Source organism: Gallus gallus, chromosome 20 (genome assembly GCF_016699485.2).
Source record: "Gallus gallus isolate bGalGal1 chromosome 20, bGalGal1.mat.broiler.GRCg7b, whole genome shotgun sequence".
NCBI lineage: Eukaryota > Metazoa > Chordata > Aves > Galliformes > Phasianidae > Gallus > Gallus gallus.
Window position 1 is genome coordinate 6,273,037 of NC_052551.1, and position 16,296 is coordinate 6,289,332.

At 40.3% G+C, this 16,296-nt stretch overlaps 1 protein-coding gene across 5 annotated transcripts in view; it reads right to left on the bottom strand.

Moving 5' to 3' along the window:
• SULF2 (sulfatase 2) overlaps positions 1–16,296 on the bottom strand; it is a 149,984-nt gene that overhangs the window by 10,698 nt on the left and 122,990 nt on the right. For all 5 annotated transcript variants that reach the window (XM_040650930.2, XM_040650938.2, XM_015296715.4 and 2 more), the window contains 4 exons: positions 15,838–15,966; positions 14,808–14,864; positions 13,968–14,097; positions 4,222–4,423 (listed from right to left, as the gene is read on the bottom strand). In XM_040650930.2, coding sequence (XP_040506864.1) covers positions 4,222–4,423; positions 13,968–14,097; positions 14,808–14,864; positions 15,838–15,966 — 518 coding nt within the window. The remainder of the gene's footprint in view (positions 1–4,221; positions 4,424–13,967; positions 14,098–14,807; positions 14,865–15,837; positions 15,967–16,296) is intronic.

The window sequence follows — 16,296 nt, forward strand, 5'->3', positions numbered from 1 at the left end:
CACCTGTAGTTAAAGTTTACATCTGACAGTAAGCGAAGTGAGTCACAGCTGGAGGGGAAAATAAATAAATAACCACCAAAACCAAAATATCAGCTCTATTCCAGGCACACATTCAGGAAATGCTTGAATAAATGAGAAAGTAACTCCTATCTTTTAGGAGGAAGTTCCAAAAAGCTACACCCTAACAATTACATTCAAAGCGTAAACTCCCATTTCTTTGATTGTTCCCTCATTTCATCTTGTTAAGCTCTGCCAACTAACAATTTACCTTCCTTCCAAGTCTAATAAGCCAATCCAGCACATTGGCCCTTAGCAGGTAGCTGCAGGGAGCTGCTGTCTGCACATGCCCCTGAAAAACTGGGAGCCACTTCCTCCTCCCCTGCAGCCAGTCCTAACCCAGCTGCACAAAGAACAAATTGCTCTGCAGTGAGAGAGCTCCTAGCAGACTCACTGCCTTGTTACCACGTGATAGCCACAGTGCTCACTCAGTACTGTGATTGGTACCAAACACCATCATTTTCAGGGGAAGTAGTTAAGATATTTAGTAAGATCCATATTCATCTGTGCTGCGCCCCTGCAGGCAGAGCTACCAACCTCTAACTGCTTGATCTTCCCCCAGGGTTACGCTTTACCCTACATTTACCTGTGTACGCAACTCACAAAGAAAGTACATCTAAGGCTGTTAAATATTTGGCCCTGAATATCTATGACGCTCTTGCAAATTACTGATGTTTGGTCTCAGTAAGTTGTTTTCAGTGCCGCGCTCACCCTGCCCTGCCTTCCTGGGTCACTTGACAAACACTTCCATCTTCGTCCCACCTGGGACGTGCTCTGTTCCAGCCCAGAATTCCCCAGACAATCCGTGGACTCAATCACACATGATTTTCTACAGCTAAATCTTGGTCACATCTCGGGCTGCACAAATGGCAGTATCTGAATTTATTCTTCAACTGAATAAAGCGAGGTTATGTTGTATTATCAGCCTTCAGGTTTGCGTTTAACCTCACCACTCGAGCCTTATTACTTATTTTGCAGCTGCCAAATTCATGATTTAATGCTGACATCATTTGAAAATGATCTCTGGGATGGCTGAGAAAACAGTGAGCAATGGTAACTCCCAAATTGCACCTTCTCCAAGGCAGGAACACAACTGCTCAGCAGAATGTTAGCAGAAGACGGAAAGTTTCAGGGCTTCCCTTTTACCATTTATTCTGCATAGATATTTTGCATCTGATGTATTTTCCAGCACAGTGACCATGGAATAAGGCAGTATGTGAGAATTCTGCAAGAGCTCTGCATTTAAACAATGGGCCATGAGGAAAAAATCCCGCACCGGACATGTGAATTCCTGCTTTGTATTTCTCAGTAATGTCTACAGATTTGCACTGAATTCTGCAGAGAAGACTTTTTTTCCTTCTAGAAGTTCCAAGTAAAATTTGGCATTTGGACTCAAATCTTTGAATATATCTCAAGTGTCCAGAAATATGGATAAAGGCACAGAGGTGGTTTTACTTGATCATTAACTAGGGGGTTCTATAAATCTTATTTGGAATCTGAGTTCTTGGATGTTTCAAAGAGGGACAAAAATAAAACCAAACAACCTCCAAAAGCTTTCTTACACTCAGTTTCTCAAAACTGCCATAAAAATTAGACTTCAAATGCATTAAAAGTAATGGCTGTTCAGGTGTTCAGGTACTTTTTCTTATAAGAAAGTAAGTCATTTTGCTGTAGCACTGAGACTACCTCGAAAGAAAACAAATTACGTGAAAATAGGAATAAAAATGCACTGGCTTCTTTGTACACACTCTGTACACAGATCTGTGTGGCCTTTCATCCTTCCTCTCCTTTAATCTGATATAATTATTCATCACAGGAGGAGGAGATGAAATCTACATCAAGGAAAAACAAATATTTGGCTATTTGCTGTCTATTAAGAGCTCATTGTTATTTTCAGCTTCCCTCCCATCACAAAGGTTTATTTCATCGTTCTTAGAGAAATAATAACACAGCCAAGAGAACCACACTGCTGTGTAGAACACATAAAGGCTTTGTAGGTGAGTTGTGTAATTGCGCAGGACCCAAACGGCACGTCTATGACATGGCTCTGTTTTGCAATTAATTTACTCCATTCGGAAAACATTCTTGCCAGTTAAACATAATGGCGCACATGACAACGTATCCAGGCCACGTATACAATAGAAAATCATTTAATCAGAACCAGGGGTGCTCTTGCCCCTCTCTCAGCAGTTTAGCCCAGTCTTCTAGAGCACACATTCACCATGCATTGCTGGTTTCTATCTTCCCAAAACACAATCCTTGTGTTATCAGTTTGCAACAGTCTTGTTGCACACAGAAGCAGGGCATCCAATTTAGTTTTCTGCAGCCAACTATAGATTAGAACATGACAAATTCACCTCCGCTGTTCACTATAGGAAAGATCAATAAGGATGTAGTTTCAAAACTACACTGCTGCTATGAACTAAACCACCGACGTGGGCACAACCTTGTGCTGTTTGGGGTTTCCTTTTACTGTTTAGTTACTGTTCAGTTTCATGGATAGCACTTGCTGGTGTTCAATAATACTGCAGTATAATCCCTTGCACTCATCGAACTCAGAATAGCAGACCCCAGAGATGCCCTCAGAGCCCAGCACAGACTGCACTTTATCCCAAGCCTCATGAAACAGGTCATAAAAATCCAAATGCACACCATCAGTATTTGAGTTCTCATTTGCAATTCAGCGAGCCAGCTTTCTAAGTAAGCACAGAAAAAATGTTGGTATGCTAACTCGTATTGCTTTGTGGTCATTTGTTTTCAGTGTCATTTGTTAGATTAAGTACATGTGAAAGAACAGCCAACACCAAACCCAAGAATCTGTGTCAACAGGCCCGAGCTCACCTCTTCCGTTGTACAGCACACCCTGGATGTGGGCTGAAGTTTGTGCCTTATGGTTCAATGAGATGAATGTTACAGTAAAAAGCACTTAGCAGAACATACTGAAAAAGGTGTTCTGATCCCACTGCTAAAGCAACCCTCAAATTTTGCCTCAATCTCCTTAATACAAGAACTAAAGGTAATTATACACTTAAGCACCTCTCCAAGATGTTGCGAGAATTGGTTAATGTTTAGTAAGCACAAGGCAGATAAAAAGCACTTAAGTGTTAAGTATTATCAGATAGCATGATGTTGCCCTCACTTTAATTGTTTTCCTCTTCCCATTTAAGCGCCTTCGATCTGCTGTTATTTGATTCCCTGTGACTGAACTTCCTTTTCTGTGTCTTAGGAAAAAAAAGTTAATTGAACGGCAAGTTCTGGTGTTATTTAAAGATTATCTGCTGTGCCACATGTTTAAACTGCAAGTGTCGTTGAGTAATTTCATCCTGCAACCAATAATTTTTTTTCAACTAAAAATTAGCTTAGTAGGTACTAATCAGCTTGCTAGGCAAATATAATGGAAGAAAATCAATTTAAACTCTCTGTTTGAAGCTTGTGCCATGTCATTATATAGAAAGACTAATCTGCTAAATAATTAAGGCTCTGTATTTGTGGAGTGAGACGAAAGAAACATTACAAGTGAATAGTAATCTGTGCTGCCATTTGCCTCTCTAATCTATAATTAGACTATGTACTTCAAATACAGATGTTAGTCTGACTAAGGTTTAAAACAGAGCCAGTGGAATGGACTTTCTGAGGAAGCGCCTGGTCTGTGCCAAGGAAACTAGAATCACAGACATCCCCTTTGGATGTGATCTCTGGTTAAAAGTCAGCCTTGGCTCTGCTGACAGAGCACAAGGAAGGGATGTTAGAAGCAGCTTCTGTAACAAAGCACACAGATCCTTATTAAATATAAATTACTGCAGTAACAGCCCCAAGCACTGCAGTATCTACTGAGGATTGGCATACTCACTGCTCACGATTCAAGGCCTACATAAGGATGTGCTCCTCACCACTTCAAGTTGTGTACTGCATTTCCTGCTTTTGAAAGAAATAAACACAACACACTGTTTTGAAGCATACCCCTCTTCCTACAGACTGAGTTATTTTCAAATCTGACTGTTTGATATAAAGCACACTGCTTCATACTTAGACACACAGCAAATACGCTTGCCTTCAGTGACATCTGTAGAAATCAATGTCCGTGAAAATCAGGACAATTGTGAGTGTTTGTGAACAGTTATGGTTCTGTAAGGCAGAGACAGAAAATACAATGAGTCCACTTACTCTTCTTGGAGAAGAGCTTTTTTCTCCGTCCCGTGTGGCTCAGCTTGTATTCGTTCTCTTCACAATTGCAGTCTTCACTATTCCTGTTGTAGTACTTGGGCAAAAGATTGGAAGTGCCTTTGCTGTTGCCTGCCAAGTTCACCATTCCCTTGCACTTGTGCAATTTGAGCTTCCCACTGGGATCTTCCACACACTGCCATTTCTGGAAGAAAGATGTGGCTATTAAAAGATTGTCTTAACTCTGCATTGTCTAATAGCCAGTTCCAGCAACCTGTCAGAGTTATGTAGTATGGTAGACTCATCCCCTGTTACCAAAACAGATTCCTTGTGATCTTACATTTTAAAACCAAACAAAGAACTTTTCTGGAATGCACTTACATGTGTTCCCGATTTTGTTTCCTGGAAACAGAGCAATGGGAATTTCTTAACAAAATTGATGCTACAGCTAAACACAGGGGGGTGTCAATTGAAAAGGCATATTCCCCAGTTATGCTTCTCTAACAAGGAAGCCCAAGTCTTATTATCTACAGGTTTGAGAAGAATCCTTGCCTATCTGCAAGTTTGTTTGACAGGCTGGCAGGAATCTATACCACTATCAATCCATTAAAATAGCACCAGGCTCCAGGCCTGTGTACAATTCAGCTCCATCCCATACTCTACAAGAGAAATAACCTTTCCTGTATGCCTCCTCCCTACTTCAGTGAGCATTTATCTTACTAATTTTTCCCCATTCAACACCCTTGGGCTTGATCAGCAATGGTGAGCTGCACTGGATGCCTCTACAGTGATAATTCCCTCCCTTTTCCACTCGAACTGGAGAAAATCTAATCTCTAATCTAATCTGATTCCTTTTGTTACTCAAAACCTGAAGCAAAGAGGATACAGATCCCTTTGTGCTGCTGTCAGAGCTGTGCCAAGGGCAAGGCAGTTTAGCCACCTTCAATCTGGCAAAGAGTTTTACCTTTATTCATCAACATTCTACTAGCTACAGAGCTAGGATTTGAGATATATATGTATTTTTTAAATCATATAGCAGTTATTACCGTGTTAAATAGAGTCTTGGAAACACCACAGCTTTCTGCACAGCCCTGAGAAGCGTTTCTCTTTTTTCCTATGATAAAATCCTAAGCTGTGGCCCCCAGGACTCACTGGAATATTGAGATTTTTTCCAAATAAAAGAACAGAATGAAAAACAGCAACAACTCCCAAAAGAGATGACATTTTACAGCAGCCCACAGCTCTATGAGGGAGATTCAGTCACTTCACTTCCCATAGAGAGGTGTGCCCGGGCTTGGGGAACAAAGCTTTCCTTTTTGCATTGAAATTCACCGCATTGTTTGCACGTCAGCTAGGTAAGAAAACAGTATCTTCACTGTGCTTTCATTATAGAGAACTTAATAGGAGTCAGAAGTGAAATGCCTGGTTACAGTGGATTTATCTACATTCTAAAGCAATCTCATTTAAAATGTTCAGAGGCTTATGGTGTGTCCACTCATCTCCTTAGATGGATGTCAGGTCTCCTGAGCTATAATTCTTAGCAGTAGACATCATGTCCAAACTCCTGTATGATCCAAGCCTTGCAGTGATGCAGATAAACCTGTCGTAACTTTCAGCACAAGGAATCACAGGAAATCAATGTGATAGTGGCAATCAGACGTTTCAATCAGACATCTTTGCATGACTGTCTTTATCTGTAAGGCAGGATACACTTACCTGGACGGAGAGCAGAACTAAAACTCTGAAGAATAAATTGCTGTATCTTTTTTTTCATTTGTTTTATAAAAGCCTAATCGATGCCCAGATCGATGCACAGACTGAGGTTTGAAGTAAAAGTTACTTTACTGTAATGATGAACTTTCCTTTCCAATGGCAAAATGTAAAATGAGACATTAAAATTTTTGTTGCTGATCCCCATTACAAATCATCTGAACCTTATTTTTGAAAATACACAAACAAACTGCATTTTCTGCTCAGTAGAGCTCTATGCTGTAGGTGTCTGATACACAAAAACGAAGTTTCAACAGAGGGAAAGTTAAATGCCATGATGAGAACTACAGTAAATAAGTGCTGTGATGTGTAGCCCAAAAATATTTATGCTCTTTCATCTCCTGTCAAGAAAGCGATGCTTATTTTTCCCCTCCAGGTTAACTGGAAGAATTCATTTTATTTTTGGTGAACCTTAAATTTCTCCAAGGCAGCCGTATGCCACAGTGAAAATATCTCAGGGTTTGACCAGAAGGGCATGCTGTACGCATTAGCAGGCCCGCAGCTGAACAACTGCAGTGCAGAACTACAAAAATGACTTTAGAAGCAAACACTGAGCCCAGGCAGGAAATTTAAATAAAGAGCTCTTATTTTTATTTTTATTTGTTTTTACAGATATGGGCATGTGTGCAAACATATCTAGGTCTTACAACTCATCCCAGTCTGCCTGTAAGCAGAAGCACAAATGCTCTAGGCAACATCATGGCTATATCACTTACCTCCATTTCCACCAGGTACTTTGAATCTTAGGGAAAGGAGCTGTAGTTGCAAGAGAACTGTGAAAACCCCTGCTTGACAGTCAAGAAACTTTAAACTTTGTGAATTCTAGCATTTAACGTTGGTTTCTAAGGCACAGCACACTATCATGCAGAAACCTGTGTCAACCCCTGGAAGCAGATATTTTTAAGAGGTAATCACTTAAATATTTAAATTCCTATATGAGGAACTCTGGAGTGCCCCAGAGATACGTTGGCTTACAGGTAAAATGATAACAATCCAGCAGTAAAATGTAATTACATATAAACAGTGGATTAACTCAATCAGCCCAGAAAACAAAGTGCCCTTAGTTGGCAACCCCCAACATTAAAGGTCTTTTCTTTATTAGATTGAAAGATGTGTTCTGATTCCAAGTTCTATAGCATGTAATATCTCACAAGAGCTGAATCCTGAAAAGGAGCGTGCTTTAACACAAACTAAAACTCAGTGGAAAATCCAAGCTCCCCCACAATCTTTATTCCAGCTCATATCGAAAATCCAAAGAAGTGGTCTTTTTTCCTACAGTGCCTTCCAGAACTGCTACTCAAGCCACCAGATAGATGGCTTCTACAACACGCCCTGAAGTTCATCAAACTCACATTGTGCAAAACGTTCCAGACACCTCATTTCATCATTAGATCTGTTCCAGCTGGAGATTTCCCACTATCTTCAGGCAGGCCAAGTTAGCTGCTATGCTTGCTCTTTCTGCCACCTACTGCGTTGGGCCTGTTCTAACATTTCTACTCCATCCCCTATCCTACTGCCCCCCCCCCCCCCCCCCCCCCATGCTACTCATTGCAACTTGTCTGCAAATCAGAGAACAGAGATATTAGTACTACTGAACAGAAAACATGTTCAAAGGTACAGTGCAAAAGCAAAGAGAAGACAGCCCATACACACATTCCCTCCTCCAGCACAAACTATCTGCTAAATACATCAACAAGAGCAACTTAGGACTTCAGTACCTACATGACAAGAACATGAACGCGAGCAGCAGCTGCAGTCTGAGCAGATACCCCACTTCCCTCTGCTAACACTATTCACCTTGAACATACAAAGGACCCCTTGGTGGAAGAAGACACGTTACATTTTTCTGTGCGACAGAAATCCATTATTTCCTTCACAGCCCCAGTCATCATCAAATGGTTTTTGCATTAGTGTGCATTACGGTCTCCTTACTGCTATCACAGATGTTAATTCAAAGTCATTACTTGAGGCTCCAATCAGAAATAAATAGCCATGACCTTCCCCGCTGGATTTTTTGTACAATTCACTCGTTTCCCTCAGTGAATCTCTCAACTGACATTGTTTTCTTTGGGGAAAAGGACCGATCACACAAATCTTGCTAAGAAAAGATTCCCATAGAAACATACAGCTCCCACAGCCGAGACCTAAATCATCATGCTGTGTCTCATCAGTCCTCCTTTTTGTTAAGAGAAAGAGATTCCATTCCCTTTCACAGGGAAGCGAAAAGTGAAACTGTCTGATCAGTTACCTGCCAGCAAGGCTCCCTCCCGCACAGACTCCAGAATTCAACGTTTCTACAGGATAATGAAGTTCCTCTCTCACTGCCAGCAATCCCACAAAAACACTTCAGCAATACCCATCTTTAGTTTACACAGATGTTTTCTGAACCCCATCTTTGCTGCTGAACTAGAAACAAACTGCTTTAACAGCTAGAAATGTTCTAACTTCCAGCCTAAATTCATTTATGAGTAGTCAGGATACCTTTTTTTCTGCACAAAACTGGACACTCCAGTTCAGTACTACCTGACCTCCATTCCAATTGGATATTATTTCTTTACACCAGTTCATGATTCGGAGATTTACACCTCTGGGCTCTCAGCTCAACATCAGTTCTCGAACACTGCATACCACTGAAATCCAAAATCTACAAGATGAATGAATAATTTATCAACAGAAAGTCTAGGGGACTTCCTATGATGCAAACTGTAGCTGAAGTGAGGCAGGTGGGACAACATGTAAATGAAAAATAAGGTATTCAGCTGAATTTAATATTACAATTATACAATTAATTTACTCTAATAATTGGACAGCAGTATCAAATAGTCCCACTGCTGTGTTAGGTAGTGAAGAGCCTAAGGAGTGCAGCCTAAACAGAAATTGGATGAGCAGTGGAGGGAAAAAAAACACACAAACAGAAGCACCGTAAGGGGAATTGATTTGTCTGAGGCCCCACACTGAGCCCCCAACCACCCCAAGTCTGCCTCTCCCAACCTCCAGCTCATTGTCTTTTGAACTGAACTACACTGTTACCCTGGCCAGGATATTTGAAGGTTTTGTTTGTTTTTATTAGAAGTAAGTATTGATTTTGGCAAGCTTCTTGCAACATCCACTAATACAATGACAGGGGCTTTAACAGTCTCAGTTAACAAGAGATGCAAATCACCTGGACCTGTACAGCAACATGAACCAAAGAAGCCTGCAAGTAAAACAGCCTCTGGAGATTATAATAGTCCATTTCTAGGTAGAGGAGGAAGACAGTTTTGTTAATTCTTGATAAGGAATACAATCCTTGAATAACATCCCTGAATAAATCATGGTGTTCATTTCCATAGCTACTTGCCTCCTAATGTTATCAGTTGGAGGGTTGATAAAATTTTTTATGTATGAAGTTATCAACAAGTCATTTCTTGTTGTAATCACAGATTAAGAAACAGATGGTGAAAGTTGCTGAGCATGTGCAACTCATGCTGGAATTCAGGAACTCTGAGGATCCACCCAACGAGCTATTAAAAGTATCAGCATTCTAGCTGGCTTGATATGCTTCACCGTTATCAACAGAACCGAAGTTCTTTAGTAACCTCAGGACATATCTGCGAGCTACAAAAGAGCAGCAAGAGACAGATCAAAAACCTTCTTCCTAGTTTTTAAAGAAATTCCTTATAAAACCTGACTTAGTTTCCTTAAGTTCAAGGTATGGGGACCTCAGGACAAGGAGAACAGGTAATCTAATGATAATTCCAGTACCACTTTATGAACTGCTGTAGGAAAGCACATATTGATCGCAACAGCTTTCATTGCTGCTATTCCATGCTTTGTCAGAGAATTGGGGAAACAACGGAGTAAGCGCCATCATTTTACTTATGACATCTTTACATCACTTAGGAAAAAAACATTTTTTTCATTATCCTGGTACAGAACAAAGCAATCAGAGGGATGCCTGCATAATAGACCTTTCATTTGCAGAATATCTGCAGGAAACCAAGTGCTAATTTGCATAGTTTGAATTTTCTCCTGAAGAACACAGCCACATAAAAGAAGTTTTTTAATGCTGTGTAAAGAAAAATCCTATTTTTATCAAAGATAAACACAAATAGAACGTTTGGAAAGGAAAAAAAAAAAAGGATTTGATAATGAAATAATGTAAATTCGGACAACTAATTTTCCTAGCAAAATTAGCATTGTTATTGTAGTATATGACATCCTGCTACAGACAAACTCGTACTCAGCAGTGCCGCAGGTACCGCAGGTTTAGCAAACGTGCACAAAGGCAGCACATGATTTAGAGGGATTTTGTGCAGCTGTTGTTATGATACTGTGGAGTTGCTGGGAATACTCTGCAGAGCAATGCTGGTATCGTAATTGGCTTCCACAAAGCACATTAATGCAGACTGCCAGATGAAAGTGGGTCAGCTTCCACTTACCAGTCAGTTTAGAATGAAAGGCCGAACTACAGTGAAGAGAAAGAATTTGTGTGGAAGCCATTAGGTACCAGGATAAATGTTTTTTATTTCATGAGGGAAGAAAGAACTCATCTCTTTTAAATCCTTGAATATAAATGCTGAGCTGCTCTTTCATCTGAGCCTACAGTCACCCTTTGTTGGATGCAAACAACTAACACAGCCCAAACTCCACTAACTGAAAAAGAAAACATGGCAACACGCAGATTCCCATTGCACTCAGAAGAATTTACATATATTAGAGCTGCCAGAAAAAAAAAAAAATCCCCCATAATGGACTTTGAAACAAGGTTTTAAACAGTGTGAATACCTCATCTTCCTGATCCTGGTGCTCTCTTATCAAAACGATTATAGGTCAAAGAGGGTCACAGCGATTTGTGAAGGAAGAGCATTTCTGGGGAGACAGAACTGCATCCACAAGCTTTCGTGCTCACAAAGGGCAATTTCAAATTCTCCATCTCACATTCAAAGCTTTCCTTACCTCTCTGCCCTTGTCCCTCACCACTCATTCCCTCTTGAGTCTTTGTTTCATCTCCTACTTGCACTTCAGATTCTCTGGCACTGCTCAGAATTCTCAGTGCATGAACTGTGCAGATCCCCAAAACCTGTTTGAGTCAAGAGGAAGAATGCCACCAAGCTCGCACCACATTCCACCCAGACTTTTCTTCATCTGGATATGAAAATCTACTTCTTGCTTGGAACACTCTGGATACTGTCAATTGCATAACAGTGAGTATCCTATAGGATCAGGAGACATTTGTAATACTACCACTGTATTTATATATCACAAACTCACTCAAGAGAGTGTCATACTATTCATTTGTGCTCATTCTACTTACTATGCACAGCTGTGAATGGCAGCAACAAACAGACAACAAGCATTTGTCAGTTGAGAAGTTACTCTTATTACTCTGAAAATTTCTGGGTGCATTCATATTGAGGGCAATTTACCCTCAAATAAGCACATTCATCTCCTGCTATTCCTGCTGTTAGACACAGTACTAGGACATATTCTTCAGAGCAGGGGTTAGATGGATTGAGACTCCCTTGAGAGCCCTTCCCAGACTCTAATTGACTTGATTGTTAGGCAATTTTTCCTGATGTCCAACTTAAATATCTTTTTTGCTCAATTTCATCCTATCACTTCCAATTATGTCTGACTGAACTGTTCAAAACAATTCTCCTCTCTGCCTCCTGACAATGAAGATGCAGCACACACCTCTCTTATTAGCACACCTTCACATTGGAATGTATAGGAGATTTTTTTTTATTTTTTAACAGATGCCAAAGATATTTTATTACCCATAGAAGAAAACATAAGCCCGTGAATGAGTGTAGACAATACATGGCCTGCTCATTTTTTTTCATAACTGAGACAAGTGATAATTACAGTAAGCAAGCCTGAATGCAGCTGAATTACTTTATGCATAGAGATGGTTTCAGTGACAACGTGCACTTGCAATGTCTCTCTTCCACTCTGTTTTTACAATAATGTTCAAAATAACTGAGAAGATGAAGACAAAAGGAAGTTGAAACATCTCTCCAAGGGAAAATACTGAAAAGGAAGAGCTGCATTTCGCCCTCACAACTTATGACACTGTAGCAGAAACAAAGACCTCTCCCCTAAGTTTCTCAAATATTGGCAATTAAAAAAAAACCAGCTTGCCCTCCAGCTACCTAAAATTTCAGCTCAAGATGTTTAATGACAACAAACTACTACACCAAAGTACTTCTTTATGTTCAGGATTTTTAGCAAAAGCAGACCATTATGATCTCCTTGTCTCCTAAATCTGACAAAGAAACTTTAGGAGGAAGAGAGCTGCTGGAGAATGCTTGTGGATATCAATTGAATCCAAACGCCTAAAGAACAATGGACTCATTACATAGGTACAGTGAACTACCAGATCTTCAGGGCCAGAAGGAGGAAGTTGGCCCTCCAACAGCAGAAATTGAACTAGTGTTGCCTAAATAGCATATTACTGACAATAGTTTCACTGAGACATTCAGCTCATATCTGCAAGGATGGTAATATTCCACAGACTGAGTTACTCTGACAGCCCTCTGAGCTGCAAGGATATGAGGCAACGCCAGTCTAATAACGCTCACACATTATTAGCATGTTGTCCCATCTACTCTCACCCCTTTGTCCTCAAGTCCACAGGCAGGACTGTGCTATAGTCCTTGGTAGGAGCTATTCTGACTGGTACCTGGATGACAAAGCAATGGCACAGAGAAAATTTTACTGTTTTTGAGAGGATGAGAATTAACCTAAGAGTGCAGAAATCTTCACAGAAGTGGTGTTGCTGGAGACAGCTCTGCTGTACCTTTGCAGCTCTCTGGTGAAGCTGCAAAACCTCCCAAGGCTGATATCATGCATTGATACTACTCTACTTTTCTTTTCCTAAATTCCCTTTTATGTCACCAGGATGTAAAGTGAAAAAATATATTTTAATGTATGACTACAAAAGTTGTGTAAAAGAAATTACACACATAACCAGCCAGTTCTGTGCCCATATATACACAGATTGTGTGCACGTGTGCTTTCACAATGTATTTTCATTAACAGTGGGGATATATTGAGTGCACAGAATGTTAGCTTTCTGTTATTACATGTAATTCCAACTAATGAATTAATTTAAAAATTCAAAGCAAAGGGAGCTTTGGAAGAGGCCAATTTGTTAGGTTCACTGTACATAGGTCACTCCAAAAGTAATACCTCCTGATTATTTCCATGGAAACTACAACAGATACAAAGAACACAACACTATTTGATAAAGCAAATCCTCAGCTACAAAACACTATTTTTTTCAACACAGTCACCCCACCATTAGCTGTGCATTATCATTAGTGATGAACAAGAGCCTGCATGCAGTGCTCGTAAAAATCTGTACCAGCAGAGGTGACTACTGGAGCTGCAACCACTGCTGAAATGCACCACCCACAGCCTCACTGTGCTCACAGCCACTGTTTGGTCTCTGTCAACATTCAGCAAGTATCGATGAATGTCAATGGGTGCCATTTTTTTCTGCATGGAAAAATTTAAGGACACACCTTTGCTTCATCATCAGACATCATTTTGTCAGACTGTCCCTCTGCTGCCATCTGTCTTGCAGCAACAAAATGTAACAAAATATTGGTGGGAAGCTTCAACCTCTACTGCCACACCCCTGTGTCTCTGATGATGTAGGCCAACATAATAAAACAGGAGGTATTACTCGTGGAGCAGCCCTCATAGATTCTCACCACTAATGAATCCCAACCATATTCTATTTGGGGAATATAATGTTAAAACAGCTGAGACAGTTCTCTTAGCAGTAGTCAGGAATCAATAGAGAGGCCCTTGAATCAGCAATTTCCTGACTGCCAATCTCGTAAGTGCTGCAATATGGTTTTGAGCAAAGGCCACAAAATGAACAATTTGATTTATAAGCTGACATTGACAGCAAGGTGAATGACAATGTCACAGCGAAGATACAAAGCTCTGCCCATCTACAGGTTCTTACTTTCAGCCACTTGTCCTACCTGGCCAAGCTGTTCACAAGCTGTTTGATACTCAGCTCTCTGACAAAGATCTTTCACACGCTGGTATTTGGGTAGAAAATTTTCTTCTTGGGCATCTACCTTCTCATTTTCCCTCTTATGCAGCAGTTTACTGGAGTGGGAAAAAAAAAAAAAAAAAACCCACAACATTTATTTTTGCATTAATTCTAAGATATGCATACAGTTTACTGAAAAAAGGCCCAGAGAAGTACACTATCTGCCAGAGCCCAAGCATTGCTAGTGGCCAAAACAAAATAGCTCACTAGAAACTAGTCCTTATCATCATCTCTCATAACACACACATTATTTATCTCATCCTCAGGGAGCATACAAAACCACACAGAACTGGGACAGTGAGTTGCACATCTGACTGACAGGGCAATAACAAGAGTCCATCACATCCTCCTCACTATTGCATGGCTGCACTTTGCAAAACCTTCATGTCAAGTGTTACTTATAAAGGCAGAGGCACAGAGGGAATGGCCAGCAGACAAGCACGTAGAGACAAAAGGTTATTCTTACTTCCATGATTTAAGGAGGAGGGTGGGGGTAGCAGTTAAAAAGGAAAATGAGATGCCTTTCCATCTCCCAGTCCAAGTAAACCTCCTCTCCCCCCACTCCAAATGCATATTTATGCAGGCCATAGGCAAAGGCCATACATTCCCTCCTATCGAACAATCACTACCATTAAGCATACTGCAGCTGTGTTCCTGCTGGCAGAGCGGATGGCTTTAGGTCTGCCATAGAGTGCTGCTTTGGCTCTAGCTACTCAGTATTCTTCTATCTAAAAAGATTGAACTTTGTGATTAACACTTTCCTTACCCTCTCTCCACTAGGAATGAGTCTCTCCACACTTTCACCTTTTTCTTTAAATGGAACCTGGTAGGAGACGAGGAGAGAAAGAAACAATTTATTTCCACAAAGAACAGTGATCAAATCACGTCCCAGTTTCCTCTCCCACCCCCAGCTCAGAGGAGAAGCACTACAGTAACCTCTCAGGGGGACATGCAGCTTTATGAAGCAAGCACATATGCCTCTCCAGTGCAAATCAGGAACAAACACAGCACAGATTTGTTCTCACAGGGACAAAATCCACAACAGATTCACAGAGTACACCTATTTAAATATAAGCACTTCTAAGGCACAGGGGATTAACTGAATTGTCCTTGATCACAAAGGATCCCAAATTAAATCAGGATTTCCTGAACCCAGTTCAGACTCTTAAAGACCCGCAAAGTATCCCACTCTAAAGCAGCTGGCTCCTTCTCCCCCTTCCCCCCTATCTCCACCCCACTACTTATAAAAGCAAATCTCCTTTTTTCCTTTTTTTTTTTTTTTTTTTTTTCCTACTGCTGCTGATTTTCTCTAGCAGCCATCCAGTTTAATTCTCCCTTCCCTGGTCTTTTACCAATGAAAGTACTGCTGGAAGGTCTCAAACCTGTAATTCTGAATGCTGGTCTGCCCTTACAGTCTGATACACAACCAATCTTTTCAACTCAATTCTTCTACAGTTAACTCAAAATGAAAGGCTCTGCTACAAATAATGCCACAGAGATATTTTAAATCTATGATTCAAATAAGTAAAGACATTGACTGGCCCACTCACCACTACACATACTACTTTCACTACATCCAGATGCCATATATGCCATATAGCAAATTCGACAAAATCTATCAAAATGAAAACTGTCAGACACGCATCATCAAATGTGTTTAGATTTTCCTGTGATCACTGTACTCATAGATAACAGTTTTATTAGTTTTCCTTTAGAAACACTGCATGTTGATGAATAGTTCTTTTAATTTCCTTTGCAAACACATACATTTTTACACGCACACTCTTCTTTCTTACCTATTCACCGGTCTCTCAGAATCCAGAAGTTTTAGAATAGATTTACCATCCATATCAGAGGGAATATCCAATCCAGCAATATCTAGAATCGTAGGTGCAAGATCAATATTCAACACAATGTGAGGATTCCTGCAAAAACACATATAGGAACGTGATTTAAAGTATGTGCAATGACACCAAGCAACTACAGCTCTTCCACAGAGGCCACGGATCTAAAAAAGCTTATTTTGTGATGCAAATGCTACGAAATTCCATGTAAGGAATCAAAATGCAAAACAGAGCTAAGTTGTGCAACTTCAAGAGGGACTAACACTAAGATTTAAAACTTTAACACAAAGCATTTTTGAGAATGCCAAGTAGTTCATACAGCAAAGTTAGTTAATTATTGCAAAAGAGGTTCGAAAAACTTTCGAAACATGAAAGAGCTCTGGATGCCATTGTCTTACAGCATCAAAATGT